This window comes from Phyllobates terribilis, unplaced genomic scaffold (assembly GCF_046119375.1).
Source record: "Phyllobates terribilis strain yellow unplaced genomic scaffold, ASM4611937v1 Scaffold_1__5_contigs__length_1240528914, whole genome shotgun sequence".
In the NCBI taxonomy this organism is placed as follows: Eukaryota; Metazoa; Chordata; class Amphibia; order Anura; family Dendrobatidae; genus Phyllobates; species Phyllobates terribilis.
The window spans coordinates 314,297,061-314,318,562 of NW_027362761.1; the positions used below are offsets into that span (position 1 = coordinate 314,297,061).

Sequence of the window (21,502 nt, forward strand, 5' to 3'; positions counted from 1 at the left end):
TCAAACAGTCGCAAATCAAGCACACCGGAGCGATTCAAACATATCACCGAGCAGCTGTAAATACTCGGAGCTCGGCCCGAGCATACTCGGCGAAAGGGTTAACAGAACATACTCGCTCAACACTAACTGTGTCTCATTCGAGCAGCGTCACCACCCGTGATCTGGTGGTTACACAGACCAGGTCACGGGTGGCGCCGGCCAATACTTGGCATGGCTGTGATGGCTCCGCAAGTGCCCACAGCTTAAAAGCTTGTTGATTTGCTGCACTGCAGCCTTTCAACAAGCTTTATTAAGCATCCGAACTTTGAAAAATAACACGGACTTCCGGGAGAAGTCAGTGTTTTGTCACGGGTGTGTCGCCACGAAGATCGTCACGAGTACACAGCCTGACTTCTCGCAGCTGACTTGTTGGTGCTTTGTGTTTTTCAGCAGTGAGGGAGTTAATTTTCTCTCTCTCTGTGCTAGACGAGGTCCAGCCTCGCCCAGCTGCAATCAATACTGCTGTAGGGAGACTCCTTCAAATGCCTGCTGGTCTGTTTGGGAAGTGTCGGTGAAAGCATTTCATTCAGACTAACAGAGCGGATCGTGGTGTTTGGAGTTTGAGATAAGTGTATTTGGAGTGTTTTTTCCCCTTCCTCGCTTTATCATTTATCTCCTTTCCCGTTGGTGTTCCCTCTGTTGTAGTTGTGTAGTTGTTGTATGCAAGGTGGTTTTGGTTTTTCCCTTGTACTGTCTCGTTCGTCTAAGTACTGTGTGTGGGCATATTATTACTTGTCCCCTTTTGTTGTGATCGGGGTCCTTCTCAGGACTAGATTACTTAGGTGCAGGGATCCTCAGGAGGTAGGGGTTACGCTGGCGGCCTGGACCTCTGTACCTTTAACAGTACCTCCAGGTTGAGGGACTAGTCAGGGCCCCAGCTTAGGGTCAGCTTAGGCCCCCTACCTCCAGTATACAGAGACAGCATGACAGTTTGGAGTTCAGCATCTGACACTAGGCGTCTGGTTCGAACCCCGAACTTTACAGTTTGGGTTCACTCATCCCTACATATGATTACAAGGAGAGAAACATCACCAAATGTTGTTATTCTGTCTCTACCCTGACTGTCGGATTAGTGCTGAGCTTACTTATATGTTTTTTCCTGTATAAAAAGGCTTCTAACCATTGTATGGTCACTGTATTATATTATTTTATAGTAGTGTGGTCGTAATAATAGTGACTGTCAGAGCTTGAATGGAGGTGTTGAATACCTGGAATTGCAGACTCATTTAGTATGGGTGGGTGAGTATGGGGATCATCATTTACTTCATCTGTCTAGGGCACCATACCTTGTCCTGACCCTAGCTGAAACACGGCATGTTTGAACAAATTATTTATCACTTAAAGTGCTTCCTCCGCTTCCATGAGTATTTAGGAGAGATGCCCATAGATGAGACCCTCATTTTGAGTCTTTTAAATTGTACACAACACAGATTTGGAATTTTTTCTATGCGGCTTTATTCCACTGTTTGCTCCACCAATAGTAACAGCTGCTTATGAGAGAAGGTGTGCTGCATAAGTCAAGTTTCCAACAGAAATTGGCACCAGAGAAAGAATTAAGAACAGCTGTGACAAGGATGCATGAGAAGAAAAGACACTTTGGACCAGTGACATCAAATGTTAGATTTCACCCAAGAGTTTTGTAGAATGTGCCAACATTCGCAGCTTGGCAAGAGCGTAAGAACAGCGGGCCCAGTAGGCACAATTCAGACCTCCTACCCCTTGCTTTGCAGTTGGTACTGATGGATTTTTTCAATGGTGGAAGAATCGTTACAAGTACCTGCTGGTTATTATTGAACACTTGGCCAACTTGCAGTTGCAGTTCCCATAAGGGATCAGAAGAAATAGTTGGCAGCCCAAGATCATGGAAGAATTTCATTTTGCTATATAGATGACCAACACAGTTACATTCAGACCAGGGGGCCTGTTTCAAAGTAAAGAGTGATTGATGAGTTGTGTCAGCCGTACACAGTAAGAAAATCGCACATTACATCCTGCAATTACCAGTGAAAAGAACCCATAAGCCATATATAAGGGGAGAATGGACAGATTTTGGAGGTGAGCTAATATGGGTGTATAACAGCTCAGTGCATTCCAGCAGGGATAATGCTAAACATTGTAAGAAATGTATGGTATGGAGCCTCAAATTGTATGCCTCTGTACTTGCTGTAATTGCTGCTGCAATTGGGAGGTTGAGTCATAGTGAGCAACATGGTTGTGAGGGGTCTGGAAAGCTGCAATGGAGGTGATAACAGACTGCTATAAAGTAATTTAATGACCTAATAAGTATCTGCTGGTGGTCAAGATAAAACTCAGATGAGAACACTCAGGGCCCATTTGAGAAAAGAAAAAAAAAAGTTTTGGTACCGTGTTGGCCAGTTGAAAAAAGATATTGATTGCGCTCAGTAGGAGAAACAAAATAATCATCTCGTAGTTAGGATACCTTTTTTGTTAGTCCTCGATTGAAGTAAGATTTTCAGAAGCACCGGATTCATTAAGATGCATGCGTCTGACTTCAACACAACTCCTCATCAAGACTGATGCAAAAACGTCAGTCTAGATATAACAGGGCCAAAGTGTGCACACCATTCACTATCTAAAGTGGCTAATGAGTAAAGTATCACACTGACACACATGGAAGAGTTTATAAATACTTCTCATAGCTATGAAAAATATGTATTAAATCTGAACTAAAGGAAAATTTACATTTTGTTAATCATGCTCTTATTTGTTTCATAATATTAGCAACTGTTGCAATAACTGTTTCACTCCTCCTGTAAAATGACACCCTATTATTTCTATGCTGAGGACTTTTAATTACATTTCAGATTGATCCGTGTCTGCAGTTATGGCTGCCTTCATGTTAAAGCAATATGGACTGCACTGGTACATAGAGAGTTACTAAGACCCTGTCTACACCAAGTCCTAAAAGGGAAACTGGGAGGGGGAGGGTCTGGCCTGTGCTTCCCAGCATGGCCTGTGTACACTCACCATGACCTCTGACCCCCTGTCAATGTGTCCATCCATGTGAAATAATAGAGATGGGCCCCATTCAGAAGACAGGCAAGGGGGAAATAGTCTGTCACTGGAGGTGGGGCTGAAATGTACAGGCCCGGTCTGACATCCAATATACTACACCATGTCAGGTTTCATCATGTGACCAGAGAAAACTGCTGGGGAGAAAAGTAATGCTGTAATCTCTGAACAGCTTAGCTAACAAAACCAGCCAAATGTGAAAGGATTCTATGAAAAAGACTAGAACAATATGTTTTAACTTAACCTGTGGACCCCTAAATAAAATGATTAATCGCAACAATGTAAGTCATCTTATATGTACTGGAAATCCATAACCAGCCAAAACATAAGGCTGCAAAAGGCCTGTAATTGCTGTAAATGTTAGTGGGCTTCAAAGAACATACGACAGGTAATATATGTTCACATTGCATTTCTACTATGCAGTTTACTTTATGTTAATTGTGTACCATAAAAATATTTTTTTAAGGTATCCATCCATCTTTTTTATATGGGTTTAAAAATTATAGGTTTGTTAAGCAATTTTAGGAAACTTTATTTCCCAAGATGTCCCTGTTCTTACTTGTTTTTTTATTTTCACTCCCCGTCCTCGGCTATCTTAGTCACTTGTAGAAGTTATGTGGCTAATGGCAGTCATTTCATAACTATATACTGATCAGCAATAACCAGGAATCAGGTCTGACCCATTACTCTGGCACTGTTTAGGTAGGTGGTTAACATTCATGTGAATGACAAGATGAGATGCTGGCTCCTTTTACTGAACTATGCAACAAACTCAGACAAATATCAGTCTCTAAGGCCTCATTCAGACATCAGTTTTTTTTCCATATTTGAAAAAAATTGGACCAATTTTCATGAGTGTTTTGGATGACATTTTTAGTAGTGCTTGGTCAGAGTATCCATTTTGATTGCAGAGAAATAGTTGAAAAGCCGCAGTGTGTGAACGTAGCCTAATAGTTTACATAGAAATTAATATAACAAAAATGATTCCCGATCTCATCCAATACACTTATAGAGAAAGGAACTAGAGAAAATAGGAGGCCTCTGAGTATTTGAAATGAACATTTACTGCTGCAAGTGTAAATTATACAGAAGCCATATGTTTATTTTACCTGCAATGTCCAGTATATCACTGCCCCCTAAGAGGGGCTCCCTATGAATACAGGACTTTACATTGTGCAGACACTCCTGTCATATAACTCTTACCAAGTTTGGAGTCGTGTCTATATCTTCCTAATATAGCCCTTATAAGGCAGCGCAAGAACCTGACATGGCAGACAGGACACAGATACATTTCTGCCACACATTTTCTTGTATGTAGCTATACTGCACTTTGGTTATTGCCACAGTCTAAAGTGAAACATTCACCCTATCAGCCAAAGAATAGCAGTGAGGTTAACATTCGTGTCCATTTTAAATGTATGAGAGTATATATAGTTGTTACTATTTTTATTATAACGAGCATAAAACCCTTAATTGAATGTGATTATGTAGCAGTGTACTAAGTTACCTTACAAAATGCACATAAACCCCCCCCTACATTCTGATCCGCACACATATGCTCTGCACACTTTATAGTTTTCAATAGGGGTTCTGAAGCTCAGTGCTTTTAGGATATTTTGCACATGAAATCTTTTTCAGACGAATGTAAAAAATAGACTTGCTGTGGATCTGTTGTCTTTTTTTCTTCTAACTATTGCAGGCTTCGAAAGACATGAAGCAGCTAAAAGAAATGAAGTGACCATCCGCTTGGAAGCCGCCACTATTTTATGGATGAAATTTAAAAACAAAAAAGCCACGGGCAGATCCACTGCAAAAAGGATGCGAAAGACATCAAAGAAGCCTGAAGCATCTTCTGCTTCAAAAATGATGTAGGTATGCTGGGGTCTAAAAGATGCCCTGTACACACACCTTTATAGTCCCTAGAGGGTTAGATTTACTAATCTCAGTTTATCACACAGCGCTATCCAAAATTCTGCAATGCATATGGAGTATTAGGTCTGATTTAGGGCTTATTCACACAAAAGTTTTTCACAGACAGCACACATGAACATTATATTCTATGAGGCTAGGGTTGCAGCAGTGCTTATTCTCTCATCCGAGAGAATCAATCCGATTACGCTAATCACGTACTGATCAGAGATTGATCAGAGTGTGATCGGATTTTTTTTATTTAAAAAATAACCTTTCTTTTGCTTATGAGAAAAACTGATGACACACAGATGGTGAAAACGGACAAACAAAAGACTAAAACGGATGAAAATTGGTCCGTGAGTGAAAAGAAAAAAAAAAAAAACAGATTTGCAAATTTAGCCTTATAACGACCAGTCTCTAGTTTACAGCAACCAATCAGATTTTAGTTTACATTACTTAAATTTAACTGGAAATAAAAAAGCTGCACTCTGATTGGTTGCTATAGAGAACAAAGAGATTAGATAAATCAGACACATATCACTTTTCAACCAGATCACAAAAAGGAACAGAATAAGAAACATACTTTCAAATGATCCTGAATACTCTTTGTATGTATCTAATCTATGTAAGAACTGCAATGCATATAAATATTTAGAATATGCCACATTAATTCTGTTGTAGCTACCAGCACCATAAAATAGGTAAGTAACTAAAAAACATGTAGTATTTTTTTATAAAACAGCACCTCTGTCACTCGTCAGTTTCTGAGTTTGCCCTAAATTAGAGAGCTTGTATCTGTCAGGAAGTGGAGACTCATCCTAGTCTGACCCCTGTGTAATCCTCCTTTTGTGCATTGTCAAAATGCAGGAGGCCTAGGCAGCCCTTTTATGCCAGTTACCTATCATAGACTGACTTTATTATGCCTCACTTTTTGCTGCCATTCTGTTTGCTTTATATAATAGGTTTCTATTGAGCAGCCAACTATAAACGACAACCTCTCATACTGTGTTGGTTCACTTTAAAGAGTGAATATGGCTGAACTACAAAACCACATACTGTCGATGGACAATAAAAAGCCCCTTTAAAATGGGGTTGTTCAAAATGAAGCAGAACCATTGTTTCTAGGCTGCTAGTACATCTTCCCACAATATCAGTGGGACCAACTAACCACAGGTGCTGAGGTCTGGAAAAAGAGGTGCTACAGGCGCTGGGCATGATGGATTTTAGTATATGCAATCCCTTCATACTCTAGAACAGTGTTCCCCAACTCCGGTCCTCAAGAGCCACCAACAGGCCATGTTTTCAGGAGTGCTCAGGTGATAATTACATCACCTGTGTAATACTAAGGAACTCCTGAAAACATGCACTGTTGGTAGGCCTTGAGAACTGGAGTTATCTAGCTGTGGCTTACTCCACTCTATCTATTGAAATAAAATAATATATATATATATATATATATATATATATTATACACACACACACACACACACACACACACACACACACACATATATATATACACACTTAGTGGGGCACATCAGCACAAACACTGAAACTACTTCTCAGAAATGCCATGGTTCCAGGTATTATTATTATTATTATAGCGCCATTTATTCCATGGCACTTTACATGTGAAAAAGGGGTATAATACAAGGACAATTACAATAATCTTGAACACAATGTGACAGCGACTGGTACAGGAGGAGCGAGGACTCTGCCCGCGAGGGCTCACAATCTACGAGGGATGGGTGAGGATACAGTAGGTGAGGGTAGAGCTGGTCGTGCAGCGGTATGGTGGAGCGGTGGTTACTGCAGGTTGTAGGCTTGTCGGAAGAGGTGGGTCTTCAGGTTCCTTTTGAAGGTTTCCACGGTAGGTTGGGGTAGAGAGTTCCAGAGTAGGGAGGAAGCACGGGAGAAATCTTGTATACGGTTGTGGGAGGAGGAGATAAGAGGGGAGTAGAGCAGGAGATCTTGTGAGGATCGGAGGTTGCATGCAGGTTTGTAACGGGAGACTAGGTCAGAGATATATGGAGGAGACAGGTTGTGAATGGCTTTTTATGTCATGGTTAGGGTTTTGAACTGGAGTCTCTGAGCAATGGGGAGCCAGTGAAGAGATTGACAGAGAGGAGAGGCCGGGGAATAGCGGGGGGACAGGTTGATTAGTCGAGCAGCAGAGTTTAGGATAGATTGGAGGGGTGCGAGAGTGTTAGAGGGGAGGCCACAGAGCAGGAGGTTGCAGTAGTCAAGGCGGGAGATGATGAGGGCGTGCACTAGTGTTTTTGCAGATTCATGGTTTAGGAATGTGCAGATCCGGGAGATATTTTTGAGTTGGAGTCGGCAGGAAGTGGAAAGGGCTTGGATATGTGGTTTGAAGGAGAGTTCCGAGTCCAGGGTTACCCCAAGGCAGCGAGCTTGAGGGACTGGGGAGAGTGGGCAGCCATTGACGTTGATAGATAGGTCAGTTGGGGGGGTTGAATGAGATGGCGGAAAGATGATGAATTCTGTTTTGTCCAGTTTTAGAAATCTGGCAGAGAAGAAGGATGAAATAGCGGACAGACATTGTGGGATTTTGGTTAATAAGGAGGTGATATCGGGTCCAGAGAGGTAGATCTGTGTGTCATCAGCATAGAGGTGATAATGAAAGCCATGAGACTCTATGAGCGGTCCCAGGCCTAAGGTATAAAATTAAAGCAGACATATACAATATAGTTATATTTAAAATCTTAGGTCTAATCTTAGTTTTGAATCAAACAGATTTTCTTGACATAGGAATGTACCATTCCCGCAGTTTGTGGTGTAATCCACTGATTAAAGGGACTCTTTCAGCACAGAATGATTGTTCAAACCAAGTACAGGCGCTCAGTGCTTTATGGGGGGCCAATCATTTATATACACCTTCCCACCTGCTTAGTTTACATCTATCTCCACCCTTCTCTGGTTCTATGAAGCCAGAGCTGTCAATCAAAAAAAGAGAGGGAGGATGGAGATAGATAAAAAACAAGCAGGTTATCCATTCTGATGATTGACAGTGACAAAAAGAGAGAAGGAAAGGAGACCAGAGAATATGCTGATGTAACCGTTCCTATATTTGTACTATTCTCTTTTGACTCCTATATTTTGTATGCATAACTGACACAAATGACATCCCCTATAAGGCTATCTTTACACATGTTGAGTTTTTCAGTGTTTTTTGCAGCAGATTTTTATGCAAATTTTCAGCTGCGTTTTGCAGTACCAGCAAAATCTATGACAAACCAGAATTCTCTGTTCACACATCATGGTTTTTTGTTGTTGCGCATTTTGTTCCTTGGTTGGGTTTTTAGAAAATAGAGCATGTCACTTCTTTCAGCGTTTTTTCATCCATAGGAAGTAATGGGTGGTGAAAAAAAAACGCATCAAAAACGCTGCAAAATTTCCATCAGCGTTTTTTCAGCGTTTTTGATGGCAAAATAGAATGGGGTTCTTTTTTCTCACAGAACTTTATGTACATGCATAAATAGAAACAGAATAACAGTGAAAACAACCGAACAAAAAACGCAGCAAAACCTGCGTTTTTGACGTAGCTGATTTCCTTCCAGAGATTAAGTTTTGTGACGCTGAAAAACTCAACGTGTGTGAAAATAGCCTAAAGATAAACTTTCAGTATTTGTAGGCCACGGGTGGCACAGTGGTTAGCACTGCAGTCTTGTAGCACTGGGGTCCTGGGTTCAAATCCCACCAAGGACAAGATCTGCAAGGAGTTCTCCCCATGTTTGTGTGGGTTTCCTCCAGGTTCTCTGGTTTCCTCCCACACTCCAAAGACATACTGATAGGGAATCTAGATTGTGAGCCCCGATGGGGACAGCAACCATAATGTATGTAAAGCACTGTGGAACATGTTAGCGCTATATAAAAAAATAAAGATAATTATTTATTATTATTATTAAGCTAAAGCCAGGGGTGGGTGATAAATGCAGAAGTGGTGCATGAGTTTCTTTTCCTCTGATTGTTCCACTCCTGGTTTTGGCTTACAAATACTGATGTAAAATACTGACCAAATTCTGAACTTGTGAATGTGGTCTTATACTGATCATTGCTGTTCGTGTTAAGCTAGGTCCAATTGGAATTGAAAAAATGAGCACTTAGTATTCATACTCGCTGGTAGCCAGGACCTAGAAGTAGTTATTTCCATCTTGGCCAATAAAGGCCAAGATGGGAATAACTTCGCCAGCACATTTTCATGTCTAAACTACAGTAAGCATCATGTAGACCTTCAAAAACTTAAGAAGAATATGTATTATTGTCTTTATTCTCTCCCTCTATACCCTGAAGCAATCCAGCTACCATAGCACGTGCCGAAGCCCTAAGTAATCCGCACATGCCGCCTAGTCCTCCACATGCAAATTCACCACTCCGATCCACCCAGACTGTTACAGCCAAACAATGTCCTCCTTCAATGTCATCATCAAGCCTGAGACACAGCAGCTCAAATATGAACAACCATTAGGGCTCGTGCAGATGACCATATTATCGGTCCAAGTACGATCCGATCCGATAAAACACTGGATCACACCCGGGCCAATGTTAGTCTATGGAGCTGTGTACATCTTCGATTTTTTTCTTTGGTCACAGTCTGTCAGAGGAAAAAGAATCACTGCATGTCCGAGTTTGATCCAATATTCAGATTGCACTCAGCCATGCAAGAAAATGAGTGCATGGAAATTATCGAACTGCACTCAGATGACATCTGAGTGCAGTCCGATTTCTGTGTACTGACACAATGGAGGAGGTAGAGAAATTTTGTTCTCCTTCTCCTCACAGTGTGCTCTGATTTTCTCATCTGAGAGAATCGGATCCCACGCTAACCAGACATGTATAGGTTATTTTTTTATTTCAGTGGTGAAAAAAAAAAAAATCCAAAGTTTGATTAAAAAAAAAAAAAAGGCACCATTTTCCCGAGACCCGTAGCGTCTCCATTTTTCGGGATCTGGGGCCGGGTGAGGGCTTATTTTTTGCGCGCCAAGCTGGCATTTTTATTGATGCCATTTTGGGGTAAATACGATGTTTTGATCGCCCGTTATTGCATTTTATTGAAATGTTGCGGCGACCAAGGAAACGTAATTCTGGCATTTAGATTTTTTTTCTCGTTACGCCGTTTACAGATCGGATTAATTATTTTTTTATATTGATAGATCTGGCGAATGCAGCGACGCCAAATATGTGTATTTGTGGGGGTTTTTTTTCACTGTTTTATTTTGAATGGGGCGAAAGGGGAGGTGATTTAAGATTTTATTTTTTTTTATATTTTTAAAAACTTTTTTTTTTTTTTTTTTTTTACACTTTTTGCATGCTTCAATAGTCTCCATGGGAGCCTAGTAGCAGCACTTGTCTCATCACTTGTACTACACACAGGCGATGATCAGATCGCCCGTGTGTAGCAGATTTGCTCACTTGTTATGAGCGCTGACCACTGGGTGGCGCTCATAACAATCTGGTAGTGACAACCACAGGGATCTCCTGCAGACCTTAGGTTGTCATAACGACCCGCAATCATGTGATGGGGTCGCCGATGGGTGGTGCCTAGGAAGCGCTTTCCAGTAGATTGACAGCGGCATTTAAATAGTTAACAGCCGCAGGTGGATTGAGATTCCACCCGCAGCTGTTGCGGACGCATGTCAGCTGTATAGATCAGCTGACATGTGTCCAGAAAGGTGCGGGCTCAGGGGGATCTGACGTGGGGCGTACGATTACGCTCCATGTCAGAAAGGGGTTAAAGATGCACTACCACCAAGATTTTTTTTTATAAATTTGTGTATATGTGCACAAAGTGTAGTGTATGTGTGTTAATATACTCATCTACGACCGTCCGAAGTTGATCCAAAAAAGTAGGACGAGTGTCTTGTGAGTACAATGCTATCTTTCTCACATAGAATCCGTATAACCAGGGCTGTGCAGTCGGTAAGCCAAACCTCCGACTCAGACTCCTCCATGACACCGACTCCCTCATACATGGCTCATGTTTAAGTGAGAAATTTACTGTAGCACAGATTAATCCCTGCTAAAAGTCTAGACCCTTAGATCAGGAATAGGACATTTCATAACTTTCCCAAATTCTTATGAAAAAATATTCCCCACAAACTGCGTTGAATTACTGTACCCAATTTTAGGGGTCCGAGTTGGTCCATTTTATACCAACTCCACCAAAATGGGCCCCGACTCCATGACTCCGACTCCACAGCTCTGCTTATAACATCCGTATGACATGCGTATGCAATGTGTTTTTTTCTCTGCAGCTATTATTCTACAATCATTTACAGAACCATTTACAGTGTTCTATGCTACAGAATGGTAATGTAGCCATAAAAATCTGACGGCATACGCATGGTCCGTGTGATATCCTTTTTTTTTTTTACTCGCACCCATTGACTTGTATTGGTGAGTTTCGTCAGATATATGGGGCAATACGCAGCATGCTGCGATTTTTTCTCACCCAGATTCCAACGGAGAAAAAAAAATAAATATATAATTATGTATATATATATATATATATATATATATATATATATATATATATATATATATATATATATCGCAGATGAGCACTAAATCAGTGATTAACAATAGTTAGAATGCAATCCAATTATTTATCGGACTGCACTCGTCCAATTTATACACAGATGAGTATGAGCCCTTACAATGTAAGTCTATGAAGCCTTGTTCGGACACTCCAGATTACATTGTAAAAGCCATTTCCGGGCCCCACAGAGCACAGCGTGACCCAGACAGTCTGAAGAGCTGCGATGACACTAAAAAGAGGAGTAGAATGGCACTGGATCTAGGTTGCCAATATTCCAGAAATTACAGGACAGTCTGTAAAAATAGGGCCCTTTTTTGCCCTGTGCGGAAAAAAAATGTAGGGCGTCCGAGATTTTTTTGAAGCTCAAGAATCTTATACAGATTATTTTGACTGTAATTATCATCATTTTAGAGTGTACTGCAAATGCAGATAATGTCTTCATATCAGAATTATGGGCTGTAGACATGTACCACTTACAATCATAATGATTTATTATGGTTTTCCAATGTGTCTGTGAAAAATATTGTCTGTCCGTGATTTTTTGATATGAAGTCCAGAAAACATAAAAAGTCAAGTTGGCCACCCTGTGCTGGATCCCGGAGAAAGCTGCGGTAGATGAGTATAATAACACAATGACACTACATTACATACACAGATTAAGTTAAAAAAAAAAAAAAAATCTTTCTTTTAAGGCTACGTTCCCACAATGAGTTTTTGATATTGCAGATTTTCTGCGCCTATTAAGTAAATTAGGTTACTTGCGTTTTTTCATGGGTTTTTTTACATGCTTTTTTGCTGCATTTTATCTCTTATTGGAATGTCATGTTTTAAACAAAACTGCTTTTTTTTTTTTTTTACACTGCTTGGTATTTGGCTTTAACAACACTTCATTGATATAGTCATTTGCAGATTACATGCGTTTTTTCTGTGTTTCCACAGTGGAAATGCACTAAAAACGCATGGGCATTTTTTACCTACGGATTTTCCACATCTAATGCAAGTCTATGGGGAAATCTGCACATAAAACTCAGCGTACGCGCAAGAGAAATTGACATTTTGCGGATTTGAAACACGAACTTCAGGTCAGTTTACGCTGAGTAAAAAAAAAGTAAAGAGGACATGAGATTTCTATAAATCCCATCCACTTTGCTGGAACTATAAGACGCTGCATTTTTGATCTAGTGAAAATATGCAGCGTCAAAATCTCATTGTGGGCAAACAGCCATAAAAAGAAAAAACTAGTCCTCAGCTAGTGGTACTGAACGTGGGACTTCTGCTGTAGACTGACATCCAAACACTAGGAGCAGAGGAAGAGACTCGGTGCTGGACCCGGAGGGACTGAGTAAGGACTCATTCAGACGTCAGTAATTTTGTCGTATGAAAAAAAAAAAAAAAAAAATCGCTCTGAGTTTCATCAGTGCATTTGTCTAGAGTGTCATCAGTGTTTGGTCAGTGTCAGTTTTTTACCATCGGTATTTGGTCAAGGTTTCAGAAGTTTTTCTTGTATGGAAAAAAATAACTGACAGAAGTTTCTCAAACTTTTTCTATCAAACAAAACCAAAAAAAAAATGAGCCGGAACATAAGTTTGTATGTGTGCAATGTGTAGGAGCACGTTCACACTGTGGTCATTTCACAGACAAAATCCAACAAAAAAAAACAAAATAAAATGAGCATATACCCTATAATATGTAAATAGTAATAGTACATGTAAATAACAGAGTACTTAGTTAACACTATTTTGATCAAAAAAACGTAAAAGCCATCCCACCGCGACAAGGTGTACCCTAATCGGGACAGTCCTATCCTGTCTCTATTGTTAAAACCTTACCTTATGTCAGCCGACCTAAGGTTTCTTCTATCAAACAGTCTGTGAAAATGGACAGCACACAAACTGCATCCGAGTGCTGTCCAATTTTTTCACAGAACCATATACTTACATTGGCAAGCTTGAGCCAACACTTGAATGAATCGGCCATGTCTCTGCTCTTGTGCAGACCACTCGGTCCATGGAAAAAAATTAACATGGGAACTACACCATAGCCTGTCATAGGTATGAATGCTTTCCGTGAAAAACTGAGGTCTGCATGAGCCCAAAAACAAAGTTGCGGGGTTTTTTTTTTTGTTTTTTTTTTTAAAATAAACTGCAGCCAGTGCTTTTCTGAAACCAAAAACTCATTTAAAGTAAACCTCTGTCAGCTGATACATGCTGCCCGATCTACAGGCAAATTGCTCAAAAAGATGCTACAAAGCTTGAATGTACAGTCATGGCCGAAAGTGTTGGCACCCTTGAAATTATTCCAGAAAATTAAGTATTTTTCCCAGAAAATTATTTACCACATAAAAAAGGCAAATTGTACATAATTTCACAGAAAACCCAAAAATGAGCAGGACAAAATTGTTGGCACCTTTCTAAAATTGTGAGTAAACAACTTTGTTTCAAGCAAGTGATGCTCGTTCAAACTCGCCTGTGGCAAGTAACAGGTGTGGGCAATATGAAAATCACACCTGAGACCAGATAAAAAGGGGAGAAGTTGACTCAATCTTTGCGCCACAATAAGCATTGAGAAGAGAAACTTGAGAACCAAAATTGTTGAACAATATCAAGGTTACAAGTCCATCTGCAGAGATCTTTATGTTCCTTTGTCCATAGTGCACAAGATAATCAAGAAGTTTACAACCCATGACACTGTAGCTAATCTCCCGAGAAGTGGATGGCAGAGAAAAATTGATGAAAAGTTGCAGCGCAGGATAGTCCAGATGGTGGATAACCAGCTTTCAATCAAGTTCCAAAGAAATTGACGCTGTCCTGCAGGCTCAGGGTGCAACAATGTCCGCATGAACTATCCGTTGACATTTGAATGAAATGAAACACTATGGCAGAAGATCCAGGAGGACCCCACTGCTGACAGAGACATAAAAAAGCTTGACTGCACCTTGCCAAAATGTACATGAGTAAGCCAAAATCCTTCTGGGAAAGCATCTTGTAGACAGAAGAGACCAAGATAGAGCTTTTTGGTAAAGCACATCATTTTACTATTTACCAAAAACGGAATGAGGCATACAAAGAAAAAAACACAGTACCTACAGTCAAATATTGTGGAGGCTCAAAGATATTTTGGGGTTGTTTTGCTGCCTCTGGCACTGGGTGCTTTAACTGTGTGCAAGGCATCATGAAATCCGAAGATTACCAAAGGATTTTGGGGCCCCAATGTAGTCCCCAGTGTTGGTTTATGTCCTAGGTCATGGGTCTTCCAGCAGGACAATGACCCCAAACATACTTCAAGAAGCACCCAGAAATGGATGAAAACAAAGTGCTGGAGAGTTTTGAATTGGCAGCAATGAGTCCGGATCTAAATCCATTTGAACACCTGGGGAGAGATCTGCTGTTGGGAGAAGGCGCCTTCAAATATGAGCGATCTGGAGCAGTTTGCAAACGAAAAGTGGTCCAAAATTCCAGTTGAGCGGTGTAAGAAGCTTGTTGATTAGTTATAGGAAGCGATTGATTGCAGTTATTTATTTCAAAGGGTGTGCAACCAAATATTAAGTGGAGGGTGCCAACAATTTTGTCCTGCTCATTTTTGGGGTTTTGTGTGAAATTATGTGCAATTTGCCTTTTTGTCTTTATTTTATTTTTTTTGTGTTGTTACACTAACATTTATTTCCTTTATGTTTATTGAAACAAAACGAGTAATTGCAATAATTTTCTGGAACAATTTCAAGGGTGCCAGCACTTTTGGCCATAATATATATATATATATATATATATATATATATATATATATATATATATATATATATATATATATATATATATATGAGAGAGTCACTTTAAGGCCATGACCCCACTGTCAGTATTCAGTCAGTATTTTTCTCAGGAGTGGGAGACAAAACCATGTGAGGAACAATCAGAGAAAAGGTATAATAGAAACAAGTCACCAATTCTGTATTTATCACCCACTCCTGATAGTGGGGCCATATTCACACGTTGTGGCCAGAAATACTTTTTTTTAATCACATTTCTCTGCTGCACTGTGGTCTCTATACTGGGGGGCTATACCTAGTGTTGTGACCCCCCTCCCCCCACACTCTGTGACCCATAATATGTACCAGAAAACTAGGAGAAACCAGTCACAAGTTACAATCCATGCCCCCTTACTGGCACATGGGAATGGCGGCTTGTCAGTGAGGCTGGCACAGATGCCCTCTACTTGTAGGGATACATCTCCCTATACCCCCGGCACAGCAATGTCCGGTAGATGGCCTCACCCCTATGACCAGCTCCGCCTGTGCCCCGCAGTGCCCTCTGCCCCAGCACTCACCGCTGTCCCCGCACTGCCCCGCGTAGTCCTCGCAGCAGTCGGCGCTCTGGCGGCAGTAGGTGTCGCAGTAGCACGTGCTCCCGGTGGCAGTGACCCCGCTGCAGGCATTATTCCTCCCCGGGCAACACCTGGGATGTCCGCGTCGGGCGCAGACACATCGACCACCCGGGTGCTGGATGACAAACACCGAGCAGAGGAGAAGCCACAGCCCGGAGCTCCGGAGCTGCATCCCGGGAGAAGGCTGGAGGGGCGCGGGGTGCAGTCACTGTGCCCGGGGGGTCATGTGAGGTCAGAGCCGCCTGACGGGCACCGTGCTGCAGCTGTGCCCAGGTGGTGGACGTTCCGCCCCGGCTCGGGGAGCTTTACTATGTGACACAGCGGGAGGAGGCTCCGAGCCCCCCGTCCCGGCTCAGCCTCCCCATTGGCTCCTGACGGACGAGCCCGGCTGGGAGCCGTCACTGAGAGCGGAGACCCCAGTGTTAGCGCAGGTGTGTGGGGGATGGAGCAGAAGTCGCAGGTGTGTGAGGGATGGAGGCAGAAGTCGCAGGTGTGTGAGGGATGGAGGCAGAAGTCGCAGGTGTGTGAGGGATGGAGGCAGAAGTCGCAGGTGTGTGAGGGATGGAGGCAGAAGTCGCAGGTGTGTGGGGGATGGAGCAGAAGTCGCAGGTGTGTGAGGGATGGAGGCAGAAGTCGCAGGTGTGTGGGGGATGGAGCAGAAGTCGCAGGTGTGTGAGGGATGGAGCAGAAGTCGCAGGTGTGTGAGGGATGGAGCAGAAGTCGCAGGTGTGTGAGGGATGGAGGCAGAAGTCGCAGGTGTGTGAGGGATGGAGGCAGAAGTCGCAGGTGTGTGAGGGATGGAGGCAGAAGTCGCAGGTGTGTGAGGGATGGAGGCAGAAGTCGCAGGTGTGTGGGGGATGGAGCAGAAGTCGCAGGTGTGTGAGGGATGGAGCAGAAGTCGCAGGTGTGTGAGGGATGGAGCAGAAGTCGCAGGTGTGTGAGGGATGGAGCAGAAGTCGCAGGTGTGTGGGGGATGGAGCAGAAGTCGCAGGTGTGTGAGGGATGGAGCAGAAGTCGCAGGTGTGTGGGGGATGGAGCAGAAGTCGCAGGTGTGTGGGGGATGGAGCAGAAGTCGCAGGTGTGTGAGGGAAATGTCGCACTTGCGGAATTCTCTCATTCCAGTTTTCGGTTTATTTTCCCCCCAAAGGTTAAATTAAAACTCAGACAATTTTCTTTTTTTGCGATTTCATTTTTTTCCTCTCAACTTTCAAATAGCCACAAAGCGTATTTCTTTCTCTGCCGCCATAGCGGTACGAGGGCTTGTGTTCTGTCAGGACAAGCTGTGCACCAATAACACCAATTATTTTACCACTTAGTGTATGGGAACATGGCGAAAAAAAATCCAAGTGTGGTGAAATAATGAAAAAACAATAGTTCTTTGGGTTTTATTATTTCGGCATTAATTGTGCTGCCATCAACATTCTGTAGGTCAGCGCAATGACGTGGATACAAACCTGTGTAGTTTTTCTTTTTTTTAGTATTTTAGCAGTTCAAAAAAAATCTGACGTTTGTAAAACAAAACAATTTTGTTTGTGTCACCATTTCCAATACCCCTCCGTGCCCACGATCCGGACGTAGCAGCGCTTTGGACGCAGCATATTTTTGAACGCAGGTAAATTTACATTTGTTCACTGGACCATGCGGATTCACCACCTTCAATACATTCTCGTTGTCAAATTTCTCTTGCGGAGACTAGCGACTCCGCAAGAGAAAGTGACATGCTGCGGTCCTGAAAATCGCTCCGCCTGTCAGTGTCCACGGGTGATCCGCAGCCTCACATGCACCATAGTGGACATGGGATTTCTAGAAATCCCATCCACTATACTGTCACATCTTGACGTTGCGGGTTTATGCAGCATTTCCTGATCGTGGGCACATACCCTAACTTTATTTTTTCATTAATGGATCTGTGTGAGGCACATTTAGTTTTGATGGCTTCTAATTGCATTTTTTTGTGGTGTTGCAGCGGCCGAAAAAACGCAATTCTGGTGTTTCAATATTTTCCTCTTTACAGTGTTTACCAATCAGGTTAATTAATTTTATACTTTGATAGAGTGGTGACATCAAATAAATACTTTTTTATTTTTTTCCATTATTTTAAATTTATTTTATATTTAATATTTTTTTACTTTCCACTTATTTTTTAGTCTTCTTAGGGAACTTGTGATCGCTTGTACTATATAGCATAGTATTGCTGTATATAGTAAAAATCAGTGTACCGGGCGCATTTTCTGTTTTTGTTCTTTTTGTACATGTAGTATAAGCTGTAATTTGTTTTCTCAAGTATATTTTGCATTTTTTTGTGATACATCAGGCTTAATTTCTATCTTACTTTCATATTCTTTCTATATTAGTTTTTTGCTGATATCAGCGAGAAGATAAAGGAACTATGTATCTGTTGTTCACATTTCTTTTTAGGACCACAAAGGGCCACTAAAATATAATTTCAAAGTTTGTTCCCTATTCTGTAATCATTAATTTTATATATCAGGCAGGGGTAGGAATTAGTGTTGAGCAGGGGTGGATTAAGAGTAGCAAGGGCTCCGGGCAGTTTAGAAGGCGCGCCCCCCCCCCCACACCCACACCCACACCCACACCCACACCCACACCCCTGATGTATCACGTGACATGTCACATTATCCACACATGATTAATTTGGCACAATATTAATTATAATAATTTTTTTAGGCTGTGTGCCCACCATGCGTTTTTTAAGCGTTTCCGCAGCGGCAATTCCGCTGCAGAAACGCTTAAAGCCGCTTGGTAGAAGGCCTGCCATGTTCCCCAATGATGATCCGCATGTGCTGTGCACATGCTGCGGAAATTTCCGCTGCGGATTATCATTGCGGAAAAAAACGCAGCACTACCAATTATTTTGTGGAAGCGCGGCGCTTTCGCCACCATTGACTTGCATTGGAACACATGGAATCCGCATCACTGCATCTGTACATGCAGAATCCATGCGTTTCAATGTGCGGATGGTACCCGGGATTGGAGAAGAGGAGACTCTCCTCCTGACCTGGGTACCATAGAACCTGTAAAAAAAGAATAAAATAAAAAATAAATATTATACTTACCTTCTGATGGCCCCCGGTGTCTTTATCCGATGCGTCCTGGCTTGCCGGCAGCTCGCGATGGTCTGAAAAGGACCTGCCGTGACGTCATTTAGTCATGTGATGGGTCACGCGAACGCTGACGTCGGCAGGCCATCAGAAGGTAATTATATATTTATTTTTTACCATTCTTTTACGGTCACACTGTATAAATCCATGCCGGTTGCATGGATTTATATAGTGTAACCAAGTTGTCAAGCACTTTCCAAGTGATGCTAAAATTGCTTGGAAAGCGCTTGTCAACCCGCATGCGGTATTGCAAGTGAAAAACGATTCACATCCGCATGTCCCTGGCAGGAAAAACGTATGTACAATCCACATGTACAATCCGCATGCGTTTTTTCTGCCAGGGAGATGCAGAAACGCTCAAAAAAAATCCGGAGCATTTCTGCATCGTGGGCACATAGCCTTACATTAATTGTATGACTCAATATTGAGCACACGTAGCCATCTATACACAGCGGGAGGCGGCGCGTAGCTGTCTATACACAGCAGGAGGCCGCACGTAGCCATCTATACTCTATACACAGCAGGAGGCCGCACGTAGCCATCTATACTCTATACACAGCAGGAGGCCGCACGTAGCCATCTATACACAGCAGGAGGCCGCACGTAGCCATCTATACACAGCGGGAGGCCGCACGTAGCCATCTATACACAGCGGGAGGCCGCACGTAGCCATCTATACACAGCGGGAGGCCGCACGTAGCCATCTATACACAGCGGGAGGCCGCACGTAGCCATCTATACACAGCGGGAGGCCGCACGTAGCCATCTATACACAGCGGGAGGCCGCACGTAGCCATCTATACACAGCGGGAGGCCGCACGTAGCCATCTATACACAGCGGGAGGCCGCACGTAGCCATCTATACACAGCGGGAGGCCGCACGTAGCCATCTATACACAGCGGGAGGCCGCACGTAGCCATCTATACACAGCGGGAGGCCGCACGTAGCCATCTATACACAGCGGGAGGCCGCACGTAGCCATCTATACACAGCGGGAGGCCGCACGTAGCCATCTATACACAGCGGGAGGCCGCACGTAGCCATCTATACACAGCGGGAGGCCGCACGTAGCCATCTATACACAGCGGGAGGCCGCACGTAGCCATCTATACACAGCGGGAGGCCGCACGTAGCCATCTATACACAGCGGGAGGCCGCACGTAGCCATCTATACACAGCGGGAGGCCGCACGTAGCCATCTATACACAGCGGGAGGCCGCACGTAGCCATCTATACACAGCGGGAGGCCGCACGTAGCCATCTATACACAGCGGGAGGCCGCACGTAGCCACCTATACACAGCGGGAGGCCGCACGTAGCCACCTATACACAGCGGGAGGCCGCACGTAGCCACCTATACACAGCGGGAGGCCGCACGTAGCCACCTATACACAGCGGGAGGCCGCACGTAGCCACCTATACACAGCGGGAGGCCGCACGTAGCCACCTATACACAGCGGGGGGCCGCACGTAGCCACCTATACACAGCGGGGGGCCGCACGTAGCCACCTATACACAGCGGGAGGCCGCACGTAGCCACCTATACACAGCGGGAGGCCGCACGTAGCCACCTATACACAGCGGGAGGCCGCACGTAGCCACCTATACACAGCGGGAGGCCGCACGTAGCCACCTATACACAGCGGGAGGCCGCACGTAGCCACCTATACACAGCGGGAGGCCGCACGTAGCCACCTATACACAGCGGGAGGCCGCACGTAGCCACCTATACACAGCGGGAGGCCGCACGTAGCCACCTATACACAGCGGGAGGCCGCACGTAGCCACCTATACACAGCGGGAGGCCGCACGTAGCCACCTATACACAGCGGGAGGCCGCACGTAGCCACCTATACACAGCGGGAGGCCGCACGTAGCCACCTATACACAGCGGGAGGCCGCACGTAGCCACCTATACACAGCGGGAGGCCGCACGTAGCCACCTATACACAGCGGGAGGCCGCACGTAGCCACCTATACACAGCGGGAGGCCGCACGTAGCCATCTATACACAGCGGGAGGCCGCACGTAGCCATCTATACACAGCGGGAGGCCGCACGTAGCCATCTATACACAGCGGGAAACCGCACGGCGCCATCTATACACAGCGGGAGGCTGCACGGCGCCATCTATACACAGCGGGAGGACGCACGGCACCCCCCCCAGAGACAGCAGGAGGCCGCACGGCGCCATCTATACTCAGCTGGAGGCCGCACGCAGTCACGCATGCACACAAACATATACAGACATATACATATGACGCGCCCCCTGGGCCATGTTCAAGGGATACCCGGAGCCGGATCTGTATGGGGGTAGTAGTCCTTGTGGCGGTGACCCGGTCCGTGCCCAGGGTGTCAAACTAAGTGGCAGTCTATGGCAGTAGATGTTAATTTGATCGACTACGCCACCCGTTGAGTGCGGCTTTGAAGCCGCCGCTGCAGAACAGTCCACTGAGGCCAGGTG

General features: G+C 43.8%; 1 protein-coding gene across 1 annotated transcript in view; it reads right to left on the reverse strand.

Moving 5' to 3' along the window:
* LOC141259257 (somatomedin-B and thrombospondin type-1 domain-containing protein-like) overlaps positions 1-16,258 on the reverse strand; it is a 69,987-nt gene extending 53,729 nt beyond the window's left edge. Inside the window, exon 1 of the mRNA XM_073674917.1 lies at positions 15,860-16,258. Coding sequence (XP_073531018.1) covers positions 15,860-16,088 — 229 coding nt within the window. The 5' untranslated portion in view covers positions 16,089-16,258. The remainder of the gene's footprint in view (positions 1-15,859) is intronic.
* Positions 16,259-21,502: the final 5,244 nt, after the last annotated feature.